The 16924-nt window shown below is 34.9% G+C and overlaps 1 protein-coding gene across 2 annotated transcripts in view; it reads right to left on the bottom strand.

The window, feature by feature from the left end:
• Positions 1 to 16924, bottom strand: part of PHIP (PHIP subunit of CUL4-Ring ligase complex) — a 105891-nt gene that overhangs the window by 58059 nt on the left and 30908 nt on the right. For both annotated transcript variants that reach the window (XM_030267489.4, XM_030267488.4), the window contains exons 10-15: positions 14263 to 14333; positions 13398 to 13498; positions 13242 to 13282; positions 12071 to 12169; positions 9978 to 10131; positions 8925 to 9059 (exon numbers count right to left, since the gene is read on the bottom strand). In XM_030267489.4, the coding sequence (XP_030123349.4) occupies positions 8925 to 9059; positions 9978 to 10131; positions 12071 to 12169; positions 13242 to 13282; positions 13398 to 13498; positions 14263 to 14333 (601 nt within the window). The remainder of the gene's footprint in view (positions 1 to 8924; positions 9060 to 9977; positions 10132 to 12070; positions 12170 to 13241; positions 13283 to 13397; positions 13499 to 14262; positions 14334 to 16924) is intronic.

Consider the following 16924-nt stretch of genomic DNA (forward strand, 5'->3'; position numbering starts at 1 on the left):
CAGACAGTCCGATTCTTCAGCTGTACTGCAGACCCTCCATTAACAGGATCAAAATTACACCCTTCACAATTTCCGTTGTAGAAATCAGGAAAATTCTTGCAGCTTGCTTCACCTTGACCTTCTTATGGTCAAGTTGTACACATGACTTCTGTCACTGCTCATGCTAGTAACTCCAAATAAATATAAAACATATCCAAAGCTCTCAAAAGCTAAGAAAGTGTTTCTATTAAATTTGTTCAAAAGATACAATGTTTAAATAAGCTTAAAAAAGAATCATGCAATGCAACTACCATACATCCTAGAAAAGTAATTAAGGACTTGAAAAGAAATGCATGGAACCAGGAATAGCACCAGACAACTTTACATTAGACAATCAGTTTGCTACAGACTTGGGGACAAAACAATTGGACATTATTCCTTAATTTCTGTGTATCCATAACTTTCAACCTTAACATCATTGTTAAGATGATTTAGCGGGTTTTTTTGAGTTTGTGTGCTTTGATTGGGTTATTTTAGTACATAATATATATATAATATTAAAAAAATTATCTACATTTACACACATTTACTTGTATCTGTCTATGAAAAGACATATTCACCATGGTAACTTCACATAGTGAATGTAAAACAAAATTAGCATAAATGTACTCACTTGCTTCAAAGCTTTCTCACTGGATGCATGGCAATACACATTTTCAGTTTCAAAAACAAGTTTAATGTTTTAAATACAATTATTGCTTTATCACCCCATTTCCTGATTTTATGCCAGCATATCTAAGTATAATCTGTTTCACTACTACATCATTTTTAATAAAAGCAGCATTTAGAGACATACAACTATAATCATAACCAGATAAGCACAACCTTACAAGGTAGGTTAGTATCTGCTTGCTGATTCTACTGCTCAAATTGTTTTCAAAGGCAATCAAATGAAATAAAGGAATTTCAGAGATCACCTTCAAAACAACCTTATCAAATCCACTTTTTGTTTCTTCAGCCCAAGGCTTCTCAACAAAGAAGCAACCTGAAAAAAAACACTAAGGACCAATACAAGTCAGGGTTTTTTCTTTACTACAGCAAAGTTGTAAGAGCTTGGGTCTTAACTTCAAGACTGGCCAGAAAATCAAGAGATCTAAAAATAATTTTGTGGGTATATTCTCTCAATCATATGAAAGCACTCTTCACTGCATAAGAAGTCTGAACACAGTCAAATGAAAGCTGCTATAGCAGAGCTAAAAGTAAATAAGGTTTTAATGAGTGGTCCTGCATCATTCCAAGATCCTTCCAACACACCTTTTCTTCTACCTAACTTTTGCAGTGGTATCTGTTAGAAATATAGTCATGTTGTAATCCTTAAAGTGAAAAAGCAGATGCTGGAGTCTTATTTTCTCAAGTAACACACAGAAGTCTCCCAGCGAAGTAAATCTTTTATTCTTCACAAACAGTATTTCAGGAATAAACAAACATAACCACTACAGCTTTTCAAAAAATCTAGTAAAATTTATTTACACAACTGTCTCACTTCATGTACCTGACATTGATACACAGACATTAAAAATTTAAAACAAATTTACAATTTGTTTATTTTTAAAGTACCAATATTTAACCCTTTCACTAAAAATTAAATAGCACTGAAAGAGACATAACGTGTTGGTTTGAAAACTATATAAACAAGCTGTGGTAAATTTTCCCCTTTGGGGTATTTTCACTAGAATTTGTGGTAAAAAATTACATTAAGTCAATCATGCTAAATACCTGGTCCTCATGTCTCGCTAAGAAATGCTGACCAGCTTTCTCAACCACAGCTCAGTATTTTCATCTTTCTGATAACAAGCACTGAACCATAATATTTGAGACTACATTCGAGAAGCCAACTCAAGCTATGAGTCAAGCTGGTAAGACAGGATAAGACATTCAAATTTTAAAATTCTATAGTTTAAAGTAGATGATGTTTGTATTTTATAATTCTATAACTAAAACGTTTGTAGAGTCAGTAACAATTTTACCCTGCTGCAAAGCTCTGCGTTTTTTTCTTAATTTGGTTTGGGATTTTTGTTGGCTTGGTTTTTTTTCCCTAAGGAATATTAACTTCTGCAGTACTTTTCTAACTCCAACCAAGAACATAAGCAAAAAATCAACCCCCAAGTTTGTAAGGTCTGATAAAGTAGTTTATACCTGTTGCACTGTATGTTCAACAACATTTAAGTTCTTTAAAGCATTTTTTGGTACCAAGAACTTTAGAATTGCTATTTCCTATTAATACAGTTGTTAAAGAGAACAACTACATGTAAGTTTTGATGTGGTAACATAATGCCAAGTCATATAACTTATCTTGCTGAAAGGATCTATAACTATTTCCATAAGGTTCCAGTAATAAGTTCTTTCATCCTTACAGAAATTAAAGTTTCCTCACAATTTCTCTTTTAGCTGTCATGATTTTCATTTAGAAGAAAAAAAATTCAAAAAAATAAACATATCTTTGTTAATGCAGTTAAATCCAGGTTTATCCTAAAATTTTAAGTAATTTGCTTCTGGGCTAACAATTTTAAATAAAGCTGGACAAAATAATGTGCTGCTAAATTTATATGAAAATTACAAGTGCGAAACTTTAACTTATTAGAAAACCGTCACTTTTCAATTCAGCTGCTTACATTGTACCTGTTTTGTTTTTTGACACATATGGGAGAAACTATGCTAATCACACCAACCAAATCTTTGAATAAGCTATTAAACCTTCTTTTTATATAAAGACAGAAGTGTGTAAATTCTTTCTTTGCTTTAAAAATGTTCATATTTAAGGTCTAGGTTTCATAACCTGTTGAAAATTAAAACATATTGTAAAGAACGCATGTAAATCACAACATGTCACAAGCTTTCTAGTTCTGCATACAATGTCTATTTACATAAAATGTAACTAATGCATTTTAAATTAAAGTATGGGACATTACATCATGAGCTTGCAACAGAACACTGCCTAGAAACAAAGAGAAACAGCTAGGATTCTGATACAGAGTCTCTGATACAGAGACTTAGTGCAAAATATGCTCTTTTAAAAAAAAAAAAAAACAAAACACTATTTTTTTTTTCTGAGACCTATAAGAATCCTCATCCTACGTTACATCAACTACAGCAAAGACACTGTTGTCCTTCTAGGTCTCAGTGAAAAAGCATATCTTAGCTCCAGGATCAGTCTTTCAAAAAACAGCCAAGAAACAGAACCGTGGCCTGTATCTTCTCCAGTGGTGATGCTCCAAGCATGTCATTCTGCCCCTCAGGCCTTGCCATTTTAAAGGTTTGTTTTATTTATTTTTCTTGACCGTTTCCATAAAAGTTGGACAGAGGGCATAAGAATGACAAGCACCAATTCAAGCACTAAGCGTTACACTGCTATTTTTGAACTACCAATATGGTTTCCAGGGCAAGCAGCATTTACTAAGTGGAGAGTAAGCATTTACACAGAGAAGAACAGTGGTGTTTCTGGGGGAGATTAAAGCTTTTCTTTCACAAATATAACTTGTCATTTCAAAGGAAGCTGAAGGTGGGAAAGGGGAAGAGCAGGTTCAGTTAGAATTTTTTTTCTTTTTCTTCCTCCTCCTCCAAAAGAATCAGAAGGTTGCTTCAAATGACTAGTTTAGAGTTCAAATTGTAATGCATTTCTGAAACACCCTTGGTATTTCTATATGCTCTCATGAAACGTGCTTTGGCATTTAGAAAAAGACTCATCATACAATTCTCCACAGTTAGAGATGCACATACTGTGATGCATAAGCGTCAAAGGCTAAGGTGGCTTAGCCTTTCAGCAACTCAGATAGTCACAAAGGTAGGAGGATTTTGAAGTACTCAGATCTGAATTTAATACCAAATTGTAAAAAAATTCTTTTCATATAAGTATTTCAAAGCATTCCTCACAATACGATGAAAGAGAGTTATGGCCATCTTAGCCCTGAGTTCCAAGGGAGTTCCAGAACTACTGCCAAGAGCATGTTAAGGATACCCTAAACAGTGCTCAGAGACTTTCTTAGCACTAAGGTAATGTCACAAGAATCAGTCCAGACAAACGCTTCACAACTGGCAACACATTAAGATTACAAATAAGCAAAAGGCTGACCTTGACAGGCTGTCAGGCACACAGGAGGCACCTAAGGCACACATATGTCAGACAAAAGAAGGCTGACTGCTGGCTACAGCTGAGCCTGACTTCTCAAAGAAGCGACTCACAATGAGAGTCAATCAAGTAAGACAGGATAACAGCAACTGAAAGATCATGAAAGATCTTTTGTTGTTGGTTTTCTTTGGGCATTTTTTTGAAATCTCTTGTCCAGTATATTTTTTTCTTTAAAGGCTTCAATATTCCTAATTGATTAATTTCTACACACACAAAGATTTCTTAAATGTCATAATGCTCATCTTTATCAAAACACAGGCTTCCTGTCTCAGTAATTGCAATGCCTACCTACAGAATCTGCCTAGTCAGGTATCAGATCCAGGTAAAGCAATGACATTCAAAGACACAGCAAGAATTCCAATATTGTATAGTGACAAAAAATTTTAAAATGCCTGCTCTCTCCTAATCTTTCATTCTTGCTACTGTAGTACAGTCTTCATATCTTCAAAAACATACTTTAAAGTAATAGGAGTCACCATATGTTCCTGCAACTGTTCATAAATCTATCCTATAAACCAAATAATTTTAAAAAATCTTAAAAACCCAAAAACTAAAGGGAAAAAGAAAAACAAGGAAAACAAAACAAAAAACCCAAAAACAAACAAACAAGCAAAAAGTAAAAAAAAACCCACAGAACTACAGGTTTGTACTTCTAAAATCTTTTAGGAAACTTCTTTCAATATTTTTTCCCAGGGCAGCCCACCCACAGGATAAGAACTATCAGGAGAAACCTATACTCCAAGGCCCCAGACAAAATGATTTTTGCAAGCAGTCTGAGTCAGCAGAGCCCATCCCCAAGAGATAATTCTTGGAGGAAGGTGTGCTTAAGTGATACTTGCCTAAGTCCAAAAGCTGACAATCAAAGGCAGCACCATAACACTACAAACCTGTTTAAGGTCAGACTCGAGGAACACCAATACAAAATGTCTAAATTATAAAATCAACAACAACTCAATCACCAAACCAAACAAAGGCCCATGCATCCACCTAAAATCACCAGACATCTCCATTTAGATCTGAAATATTATGTCCCTGTAGGTTTTTTTTTTCTTTCATATGTTCTCAGCATTGAGAAACTTTGGACTAAAGCCTAAGGGCTAAGCAGCAGCACATACCACCCAAGTGTCAAACCTGGAATTCCTAACAAACCAACGGCATCAGATCTACTAGGAAGTAACTTAGTGGGAACACATGAAAGAAAACAAATGCTATGACAAGAACTGAGTGGTGTACACCGTCTATTTATGACCTGATGGAACATGACTCCTACAAATACAAAAGCTCACCTAAAGGCAAAGAATTTTTACCACTTTCTAATCTACCTAGAACATGATTTGTATACCCAAGAAAACTAGCCAGTAACTAACCCACAGGCTACAGATTCACTTCTCTCCATAGTAGCACAATTTGGGAAAACTGGGAAGAAGTCCTGTCTAGGGCATTTATAGCCAAGATGCTCTCCTGAGTAAGCATCAGATGTTGAATTGAGTGCTTTACTACTGAGGTTGTAACAGAATCTAGATCTTCCATTTTCTGACTCTAACAGCCAAGGTAATCCCAAAAAATGAGTGCCACTTGCTCCTGTAGGCTCCTTCAGGAAAGCAAGACCTCCCTCAGTTGTTGGAAACGTGTCTTGCCACTCAAGGAATCCAGATGCCTCACTGCAGCTTTGAATAAGAGACTGCATTTCAGATATATCTTTATGTACATTATCACGTAGTTGCTTTCACCAGACAGCCTACCATTCAGTATATTTTTCTCCCTTGATCATCCACTAAGACATCTACAGTTCATACATTCTTCAGCAAAATTAATTACAATTTAAACATTTACAAGAGTCTGCACTGTTCTTCTGTAGCAACAAGACTGTTTTTGTGAAATACATAAACTCTGAAAACAGTTGGCTAAAGGAACCACTTGAAAATTATTACACTGTTTCTTCAGAATGCTTTTTTGTACCTGGGAAATACAGCAGATGAAACTGCCCTAGTATTGCACTAACAACTCATTAGCAGTTGTATTAAGTCAGGCTTAGTGTGATTATGGCATAGGCCAAAAACCAAACAACCGTATTTACAAATGCAATTTAAAACCATCTCATCATCTTGCTAAATGTCAAAATTGCCTAAATGCTTTAACCATCTCACAGTCTTGATATTTCTATGGCAAATTGCACTCTCTGGCATATTGAAAACTCCCCCTGACTGTAGGGGACTCAAGTCACTGAATTAAACCAGTTCTGAATGTCCATGGACTCCAACACCAACTTATGCAATACTTACACAACTAGACCAAATGAAATGAAGACTACAGGTGAAAACATGAAATATATAAAGCATATATACTTACTGAGAGTACCCCATTTGACAGTATGGGGTGACTATTAGTGATAAGGACCAAAATCTGGCAAACAGACCAAAGATGCTTCAAACAGACCAAAGATGCTTCAAATTATCCACAACTATGAAATTAATGTAATAGAAAATCTTCAGTTTAAAAACCTGGGCAAGGATATTCTGCATGACCACCAGAGTCACCTAGTGGGACCAAATTGCAACCAGCAAGGAACAAATAAATGAAGAAATCAAAGTTTAAGTTAAATACAAAACAGTGTGTTTGGTAACTATGATTTTCTTTGCAATTTCATATTCACTGACTGGATAAAAGAATTAAGATTGACACTGCTTGCATCCCTTGGTGTTTTGTTTCCTTTTTATTTTTTTATTTGTTGGGGTTTTTTGTTTGTTTGTTTGGGGTTTTTTTATGTTGACCATGAAGGCATTTGGGGCAGGGTGGGAAGTAATTTTAAAAAAAACTCAACTCTACTTTAGGAATTTGCCACAAGGCTTTAGATGTATAAAGCAATCCATCTAGGAAGAAATACCTGACTGGACTAACATTAAGCCAACAGTCATCTATGATTTTGCTAATTCAACCAACTCCCTCAAGTTCTGCAACATTTTTTAAGGAACTTTTGTTATAAGAAAATCACCAAATGTTACTTTCTGGTACCACAGACCAGGCAATGATAATGAGAGATTTTTCATTTGCCATTTAGGAAACAGAGAAGACTGGCAGATCTGTATGAATTCATTTACCTCAGTGTAGTAAACCAGAGCACTTAAACTTTGTAGCTCTGCAGAGGTGGCTGCACAATGTCCTCTGCCTGCCACCCATCACCTAAGAAAACCTGTAATTTCCACCCATGTCTTTTGCATCAAACACAGTGGTGAAATCTTCCATCTATAGAGGGATGCCTCTCTTGTATACCTGGCTCATACAGTCTAATTTATTGGTTTGAGATAAACTGATTGCCAGATTTACAATTCCCCTCACCTCACAAAGCAGACAGAGTTTCTCATGTTAGTTTCTAGCATAAAGCACACATTACTAGCTGCTGAGATCTTCTGATTGTCTACAAATTTCTCTGACTCCAAAAATCTTAAAATGTATGTGACTACTATCTTTTTTAGGTGTTTATGTTGCATGGTACTCTTGACATAAATATTTCAATGTTTTGGGGGCTGCCTAATATCACCGGCGCCTGTAATTTAGATTCTTATAGCTCTTAAATGGACTTGGTTTAAAAAGAGTGGCTAAGCTCAGACTCTTCTGACCTAAACTCCATGAAAACCATCATACATCCATTGTAAGTAGAACTGGAAATGCAAGCTAGCCAAGAAATGAGAACATGCACCTCAACTGGCAACAGTCAATAGCATCAAGTAATGAAGATGCATGCTCATAGCTCCAATGTGATTGTCTTGGATCCTTCATAAGCTCAGTTACAGAAATCACTGCAGAGAGAATACCAAGGTCATTGCTGAAGGAATCTAGGTTGCACTGTCTCTGATTAAGAAATGGCTTCATTTTCTCTAAGACCTTATGTACTCTACTGTAATGCACATCTCAAAACCTTTCTTTAGGTTCAGTGACCTTCCTGGCTTAATTTCTAAATGTCTCTTATATTTTGTGAATATATCTATGATAGGTCTCTTCTTCAGATGATTTTCTTTATGCTGGTCTCCATGACTGCCATTCCACTACAGCTGAAGCCCTTTTGCCTACTCTCAAGCATTCCAAATGATTGTGGATATTCTACAAAGGCTCTTGTAATTTTTGTTCTTGAGACAAAGTCTGAATTACACAATACATCATAACATTTTTGAGGAAAAAGATACATACAAAAACCCACTTAATATCAAGAAACAGACGAAAACACATATTGCATTCATCTTGCAATTAGTCTAGTGCTGAACAGACCAAATTTGAAACCTGCATGTGGAGGAGCTCTACACAGAAAGACTGACAGTATTCCATCCAATGGGCCAAGGCAACATACAACAACCTTGTATGAGATCAGGACACTCCTGAACAGCTTTAGCCAAATTAAGAATTAGTAATGCAAAAATAGACCAAGTTCCACCTTGGCTCCCCAGGCAGGAAAAAGAGCATGAAAGGAGGGTCTTTGTCACCCTGTCTTACACATGATCTCTGACAATGTAACTAACATTCCAATTTTGCGTGGATCAAGCATACAAAAAAAACCCCACTATGAAATATAGCCAGAGAAACAACTTTTTTTACAGATTTACTCTTTGCCCCACTGAACTGAAAAGGAATTTCTCATGACTTCACCAGATGCAGGATTTTGCTCTATACATAAATCATACTTCAAGATGGCCTACATAACAATGTACTAAAAGCAGAGAGTTTAGAATGATTGCTCTGACATATCTGTATAAAGCACAGTAATTACCATGTTGAAGTAAGAGCGGATTTTGACCCCTCTTGCCAAATCCCAAACGATGACATTTCCATCATGTCCAGCAGAGAAGAGAACTCTTGGATCAAATGGGTGAGGTTCAAGCACAAACACTTCATCTTCATGTCCCTGAAAATAAAGACACAGCAGAATGAAAAGAAGTATTGTCTCCGATATTTACCCAAGAACTCAACATGGCAACACTAGCAGCTGCCACATTAACTTATGAAAATACCCAGCAAAAAAATATTTTAACCACACTTTATTTTTGGTACCAGTGGATTACACTCTTTTCTTTCCAGTTGCAATTTTACCTTTCTAAGTAGTATGTCAAGTGTGCCACTTTCACAAGTATACCCCAATACTTTCCCCAGGATTTTAAAAAGATTAGTGTCCAAAATATTTGATATCTTGGGGTCTCAATATTCCACAGATTTCAATTTTTTTCAGCAGAGTATCAGTTAGAAATTGGATTTAAACTCATAAAGAATGAAATATATAACTTAAAGTTATAGAACACTATCTTTAAAATAATGCCATATTTTAGAGATTTGCATTAAGAATTTCCATCTCTAAGCAGAGTATCAAGTTACTTAGAGTTAACCATTTTCTCAATTACAAAAGAAGTGTCAGACATGAGTAAAACTGTAGATTTATTTTAGCTAGAAGACTAATTTTTGTACTCATGGAATGATTAGATTGCAGAAGTGTCTCTGGTTAAAGAGGGCAAATTTACCCATTAACAGTATTTTAAAACTTCACATTAAATAAAGACTGAAAAGCTGTTCCCTTCTCTCCTTCAAGATAGAACTCCATTGGAAAAAAAAAAAAAAAAACAAACAAAAATTAGTCCAAAATTAGTTTCAGATATCTTGAACAGCAGTGGTTATTTGCAACTTTAAGCTTTTATTTTCTAATAACCAGCTGATAGACATCAACATTTGTAACAGCAGTTTTCAGACAGGAAAAAACATATAAGGAGGAACACTGATGATGTATAAATAAATTTTGCATTCAAGATTGCTAAATCAAGATGGTATACCTTACCATGAGAATGTGAATGAGCTGGCCAGTGAAAGAATTCCAGACTTTCAGAGTCATATTATTAACTGCAGTTATAACAGAGTTGTCGTGCCGGTCCCATGCCACCATGGTCACTTTCAGCTTTGTGATTTTATCTTCAACTCCTTGAAAACTTTGTCTAAAACAAAAAAGTTAAAAATTTCAGTGTAATCCTACTTTGCCAAATTAGTTTAAAACTACTAACAAGTGAAAATACTTATTTATTTTGTTGTATTTTTAAGAATATTTCTTGAGAAATATTATTAAAATTTCTCTGAAACTAGAGAAATTAAAGATGTTTTCTATAATGTAGCACATACAATCACAAAGTATTGTAGCTACTTAAACAATGATTAAAGGATCTTCCAGAAAATGCCCTCTGATGACCTAATTTACTAAAATTGATAGCTACAATATTCTTTGTGACATCTAAAGAACAGAAATCCAAATCAGAAATTGCCCTAAAGAATATTCGTAATAAGTCGTTCTCAGAGAGAGAAGTATTCTATACTGTAAAATTATCTAAATTCTCAGGCAATATTTAGAACTACACCACTACCCTGGCATCACTTTACTATTGGTAATAATGGCATTTAATCTTGCATGAAACCCAAACAACAGTAATCTATAATATATCAGAATACTCAAAAATTACATTTTTGGTAGTGTGATTTAAAGACTAATCACCCTTAAATTCCCTAGCACATTTACTTCTATGAAAACATCAACCAAATGCAACAATAGCATGTTACCACTAAGTAGGCAAAAAAATACAGAATCTTCCATATAGTAAGCACAACAACATATTGCACAATAGTATGTATTGTAAAACTCAATAATAGAAAATGTAGTTATAGCCAAATTCCCTTTTAGATTCAATGCAGAACCCAGGAGGCTTTATAAGCTGAATCACTCTTTCCTTTCAGTGCAGCGATTTCATTTTTTTTATAAAACTGTTCTTGTAGAAAAAAGACCAAATTTGGAACTGCACTTATTCCTCTCGCCACAAAGATAAAACAGAATTCTGCTACAGTGTTTCACTAAAATGAGCATTTCAGTTCCTCAGATAAATTCAGCACTTATGACCACAATGAAGAAGAATCCTTTCCTCTTTTGCCCAGTATCAGTTAAAATTGATACTTTTTAGTGAGATTAACTCAGTCTGTTATCAAAGTAGAGTGTTTTATACACTCTTTTCCAACACTTTGATACCTATGTTTTGTTGCATCTGTCCATAACTGAAAAGACAATGCCTAATCAAAACATCTAACTAAATTACAGCTTATTTAGCCTTCTCTTCCACCTCTTTCTTGGTCTTTTAGATCTCTTACTATATATTACTCCCGAAATCATTATAGTTTTCTTTTCTACTAAATATCCTTCAAAGCACTGAGTAAGGGGAAAAATGTTTATCCCTTAAATCTCCTATAAATCCTTTTAATTTATGCTAACTGGAAAATATATTCATGCAAAATATAAAGGTGCAAGTCACAATTCCTACTAAGTCATTCTCCATCTTCAAACCTCTTTTGTTGCTTGTTCTAGTGTCTAGAAGTTTCCCATACCTACAAACTTATAAATCCTCAGATTATTTTAGCAAATACAAAACTGTTAGAGAGCCAGCAATTTCTTTGCTCTGGCATATTGTATGAAAAGGATTCAATACTACTTTTCTGGGCATGCAGGTCCCACAATATCTGTAAATATTACTAAAATGCAAGCAGTCTCAAGAGACCTCTCCTGCTTTTCTTTCTTCAGGAATAAATGTCTATTAAAAAAACATATAAATTTGACCATAAATGGGTTTTGATTATCTTTTATTGTTTTAATCTAATCAAAATACTAGTGGCGCTATTATCAGGACAGCTAATTTCCACACCTGAATATGTTGTAAAATATTTATTTTAGTTAGATTTCAAGAGCTAGATAAGCATACTGTGCATTTGAGCAATAATAATTTAAACTTTTTCCTTTTCTCTTCTCTCACTGTTTTTTAAAAAAAAATGTTAATAAGTCAGCAAATTATATCAAACGCCCTCAAGAATCTATGTGATAAGAGAACATTTTACATCCCTTACCCTGCTGGGCGAGTAGCCATATCTAACAAAATGCTTTTCCATTCTCTTCGCTTAAATTGCCAGATTCGTGCTGTTCCATCACGGCTTCCACTCACAAATCTAACAAAAGGGGGGAAAAGTTACTCAGAGATCAAAGGCAGATCTGTACAGAAAAAACACCTGAAAACTGAACTCCCAGACATTAGAATTCAAAAACAGAAGGTATGAGTAAGAACTCCAAACATTGTCAGAATGCTGTACAAGTGGTTTGAGGTTAAGAATGCTTCCCATACCAGCAAAAAAACTGAAGGCCTCCAAAAGGTCAAACCTGCTTCCCTATCCTGAGCCCCTTCTAAACAAACTGTTTTATGACCTTTGGTGCACTTTGCTGAGTTATGGCACTGCACTGGCAGTGGAACACTACAACCCCAATGAACATTCCAAGGAACAGACCCTATCACACCAGGTCAAGAGAAGAGTCCTGCCAGTAGAAGTACAGACATGATTTAAAACATAACCTACTCCCAATAATTTAGCATTGTATACTAAGTATTATGATATTTATATGAAGAAGTGTTTCCCAGCCTGAGTTTCTCTCCCACACTTTTCTTCCCCCTTTTAGAGGTTCAAGGGTAGGAAGAGGAGAAGGAGGTGGGTGAAGCTTGGTTTACAACTATTTGTATCATGATAAAAGTGTAGAACATCAAATAAGTGCCAGATGCTTCATAGCAAATCAAACTGTTTTCTTGAGCATCCTTCATATCCAACATCCAGAACTTAAGGTGAAACATTAAAAAAAGAATTAGGCTAGAAACATTGCTAGATCTAGTTTGATAATTTCTGTGAATGCAGCAGTCACTTAACTGAAAAAAGGTTTACACATTAAAATATATCTAAAAGTACATGTATTTGATATGTGAATATATATATATATACACACACATATTTCTCAGGAAGAAGTTTCAAGTTTTTTATACTCATAATTTTAGCAAATTCAAAATACTTCAACCATTACAATGAAAACAACCGTGAAACTAAGGAATACTATTAAAAAGAAACAGACTCCACTAGTAATAGACAACTTTACTGGATGAAATGCAAAACAAAGCTCTCTTTCTAATAACTCTCTCTGGAAACTGGTATTTAAAAATGTCTACAATGTCAAAAAGCTAGCTCTGAATAGTGTGCTTACCTGCTACTACTATTAGAAAACTGAATGCTGTCAACTTTGTCCTATATAAAAAAAAGCAGAAAAAGAAAAAAGAAATCAAATTTCTCCAAGTTATCCCCTTTTATCCAAATTATTACTTTAATCAAGTACATATATAATTTTAAAAAATGTATTTACAGTATGAAACTCCAACTCTGATATCTTCTCTGGCTGACCTGATCCAAAGAAATAAACCCTAATGATGTGATCTGTACTCCCAGTGGCCAAAAACATTCCACCTGAGAAAAACAAACAGATAAGTCTTAAAAAAGGGCAATCTACTGTTATTACTGTATTTTCAAAGGGATGTAACATCAAATATTTCAATTTATTCTCTGAAATTTATAGCTGTATCTCATTTCAACTATGCCTGTAACTGACCTTTAAATCAAAACAAGATTTAGAAACTCCAAAGTTTAACTGGAGCTGAATTACCTCACATTTGCTGTCAGTAAATATGCATCAGCAGATGTATCCAAAAGATTAGCTAACCAGAGCAATTTGCTTGCAGCTAAACCCTTAGAAGCCTCCCTCAAAAAAAAAAAAAAAATCAAAAGGAACTAGAGCTCCAGTACATTTTGATATTTTATCCAATTATTTATGTAGCATCCTTCAGTTACCAGCTCTAGAATCAATGAAACCCAGACTGTGAGAACTCTGTAATCAGCCCTTTCTTGTACAAATCCCCATATATTACACTTCAGATAAAGCTGACTCTCCTAATTATTCTGTAAAAAAGGTATATATCTATCCTGTTCTGAAAAGAATTGCAGTCACAAGAAAATTACTTACAACATTCCATGTTTAACTGTTTGTAGGAATTTCTGCAGCAGCAAGTATTAATGCACAAATTCTGAATTTCTATTTTAAGTATTTGGGGTGTTTAAGAGCCACTTAAACTCAAATCCATCTTATTAAAAAGAAATATGCTACAGTAACTGTACTGTACACTTCAAATTACTTCTTACACTGATACAAGGAGAGGAGGAAAGAAGTCTTTTACCAGCACTAAAAGAAGAACAGATCATTTGGACTCCAGGCCGAGGACGTTCTGTAAATTTTGTTGGCCTTGGACTACAAATTTAAAAAAAACAACAAAAGAACAGTTAAATAATTTCCTAATAGGGTTTCAAGAAACAAGTCAGTATCTCAGAAATAAAGAACAGAAGGATAAAATTAAATATGAAGGAACAGATGGCTGCCCATTTATAAACAATTTTGTGTGACTATGCTTCATGATCTGATCTTTAGGAAACTAAGACATCCAGATGGACTAAGTAATTCATGCATCAAGGAGAGTTGTAACATAACTTAAATCCCATTCCCTTCTGATACTGCTATACAAAACACTCTCCTGAAGTTATCAGCAAGGCAGAACAAAGCCAGTTTGCCCTGATGTTCAGAGCCAGTTTGCCATGATGTTCAGTTTTAAACTGCTGGGTGTACTGTTTTCTCCTGTGGCATATGCTTGTTTTTACAAGAGAGATCCAGAGCTGGGTGCTCTATATAGATAAGGATATCAAAAAAATTTAAATAAATTTGGAGTTTTTTACAGTATTAGAATATAAGAGTTTCTTCAAATGACATATATCCTTGTAGGTTAGTTTCAAACAGTACCCAAAACGTCAGGACAAAGATTACAAGTTTTTAAGAGATTTTACTTTATGGCCCTCACTTTTCTCTAGGCATTTCAGAATCTGATGTGCAAGCAAAACTAAAGCATCAGTGAACTAAACTAAAGCTTCAGTGACACTTTAAGGATGTGTAAAACCAAAACAAATCAGATCAAGTTCTTCAATCATTATTTCAATTCTGTTCATGCATTACAGCAACCTTGAACCAGTAGGTGGTCTTGCACAGTATGCCATCTGCAATCTTCCCTCAAAGAATTAACTTATGAGAGAACAGCAGCACTACACCCACGAGTGTCATCACTAAAGATTTGCTCTAACATAAAAGAATGCATATTCAGAACTTATCCAAAATGTTCTCTTTTAAAAGCAAAATGGCCTGTATAATTCATTTCACCTGAAGGCAGATGCATAAGAGATCTTTCTCCACTAATGAGTTATTGCTATCTCAAAAAAAGTAATAAGCATTAAACCTTGGTGATGTTTATGCGTAAAACAAAGTAATAAACACCAGCAATTCCAGTTAAGAAATCTTTCTCCAAATTATCCATTCACTATAGGCTGTTCCTGTGACCTTTCCTGCAGGAGTTTGAAGGTGACTCCATGCAGATTTGTGACAAGAAAACTTCACAAGGTGCACTAAACAAGACAAAGATCTTTCCTACAAAACAGTTGAAATGCTCCTTAACTGATATACTAACAAGATCTCCCAAACAATTCAATATGCAGTTTACATAATTTGGAACAAATGTAAATATGTTATTTTCTTCCACTGTTGTTCGTGAACTCTGCCTTTGGCGTTAGGACAACTACAAAATAGAGAAAGTATGCATTTACATTCTAGTTTGGAAAACCAATATAAATTCTCAAACTTATGTCTCTCCAATGTGTGCCATTTTAGGCATTAGGAGACAAGAGATTACAGCACTCTTCTACAGTAAAGCAGATTGCAAAATGAGTTGGGCAATCAGTATTTTTATGAAGCATGGAAAGGGGACAAAAGCTGGCTCTCTCCAGGACATTGTTTCACTTTAAATATATTTTCAATGCATTTACTGTTTTATTAGTTTATTAATCTAATCTGAAGACTAGCCTAACTCTGGTCATGGAGTAGTTAAAGCAAGACTTCTTCACAGAAAACAGATTTGTGATATAACCTCTCTAACTTAAGTCTTTGTTCACAAGTTAATGAAAAAGGTTCAGCATATCTGAGTTCTGATATATTACCAGCCCCTTTAACCAAGTGCCTTCTGCATAAGAAAGCAAATGGGAAATATCCCATCACACTGATGATAATTGAAAAATCAGTGTCCTATCCAAAACAGGAATGTCAAAATCAGCATGTATTTTTCCTGAATATTTTCCCCTCTTTTTAAAATTATGGGAGAATAAATAGATGAGAAGAAAAGCAGTACACCAAGCTCCTCTATTGAAATCTGTAAGACGGTTCTGCTGCCTTGCTCATATGGTAACAGGCTAACACTGGAAACTTTTGATGCAAAAGGTGGCAGAAGAAAAATGAAACTCTGTCTTCCTCTGAAAGGAAATATAGGCAAATATTTCACAGTGCAACTAATTTAACTGTGATGCACTGACCAGTTGTAATAATTCTTCTTTAAACTTGAATGACGCACATGATTCTTCAGTTTCTGATGAGGCAGACTTTCTCACTCCTCCCTACTGCAAAAGGATGCAGGATTCAACTCCTGTGTTTACTATCACCACCCAGAATAAACCCAATTGCCTAAATTTTCAATTGTTTTCAATCTTGTTTGGGCTACATTCTGTGAACTCCTGGCCTGCAGCAACAACCACTGCTCCTCTGTTTGGAAACTGAATCAATCTACCTGGAATGTTAATGCTTTTAGACATACATGGTAGCTTCCTGGTCATAAATTCTTTAAGGAAAGAAGAGGAGCACACAGGTGCCCCTGTAACACTAAAGAACATGCATCCACACTAGTCACAGAATCATGAGAACAAAGTTGCTCACTTTTCTTTAAACAACCTGAGAATTTTGTGGTCAGCTGCACC

The sequence above is a fragment of the Taeniopygia guttata genome, chromosome 3, assembly GCF_048771995.1.
Source record: "Taeniopygia guttata chromosome 3, bTaeGut7.mat, whole genome shotgun sequence".
Classification (NCBI taxonomy): Eukaryota; Metazoa; Chordata; class Aves; order Passeriformes; family Estrildidae; genus Taeniopygia; species Taeniopygia guttata.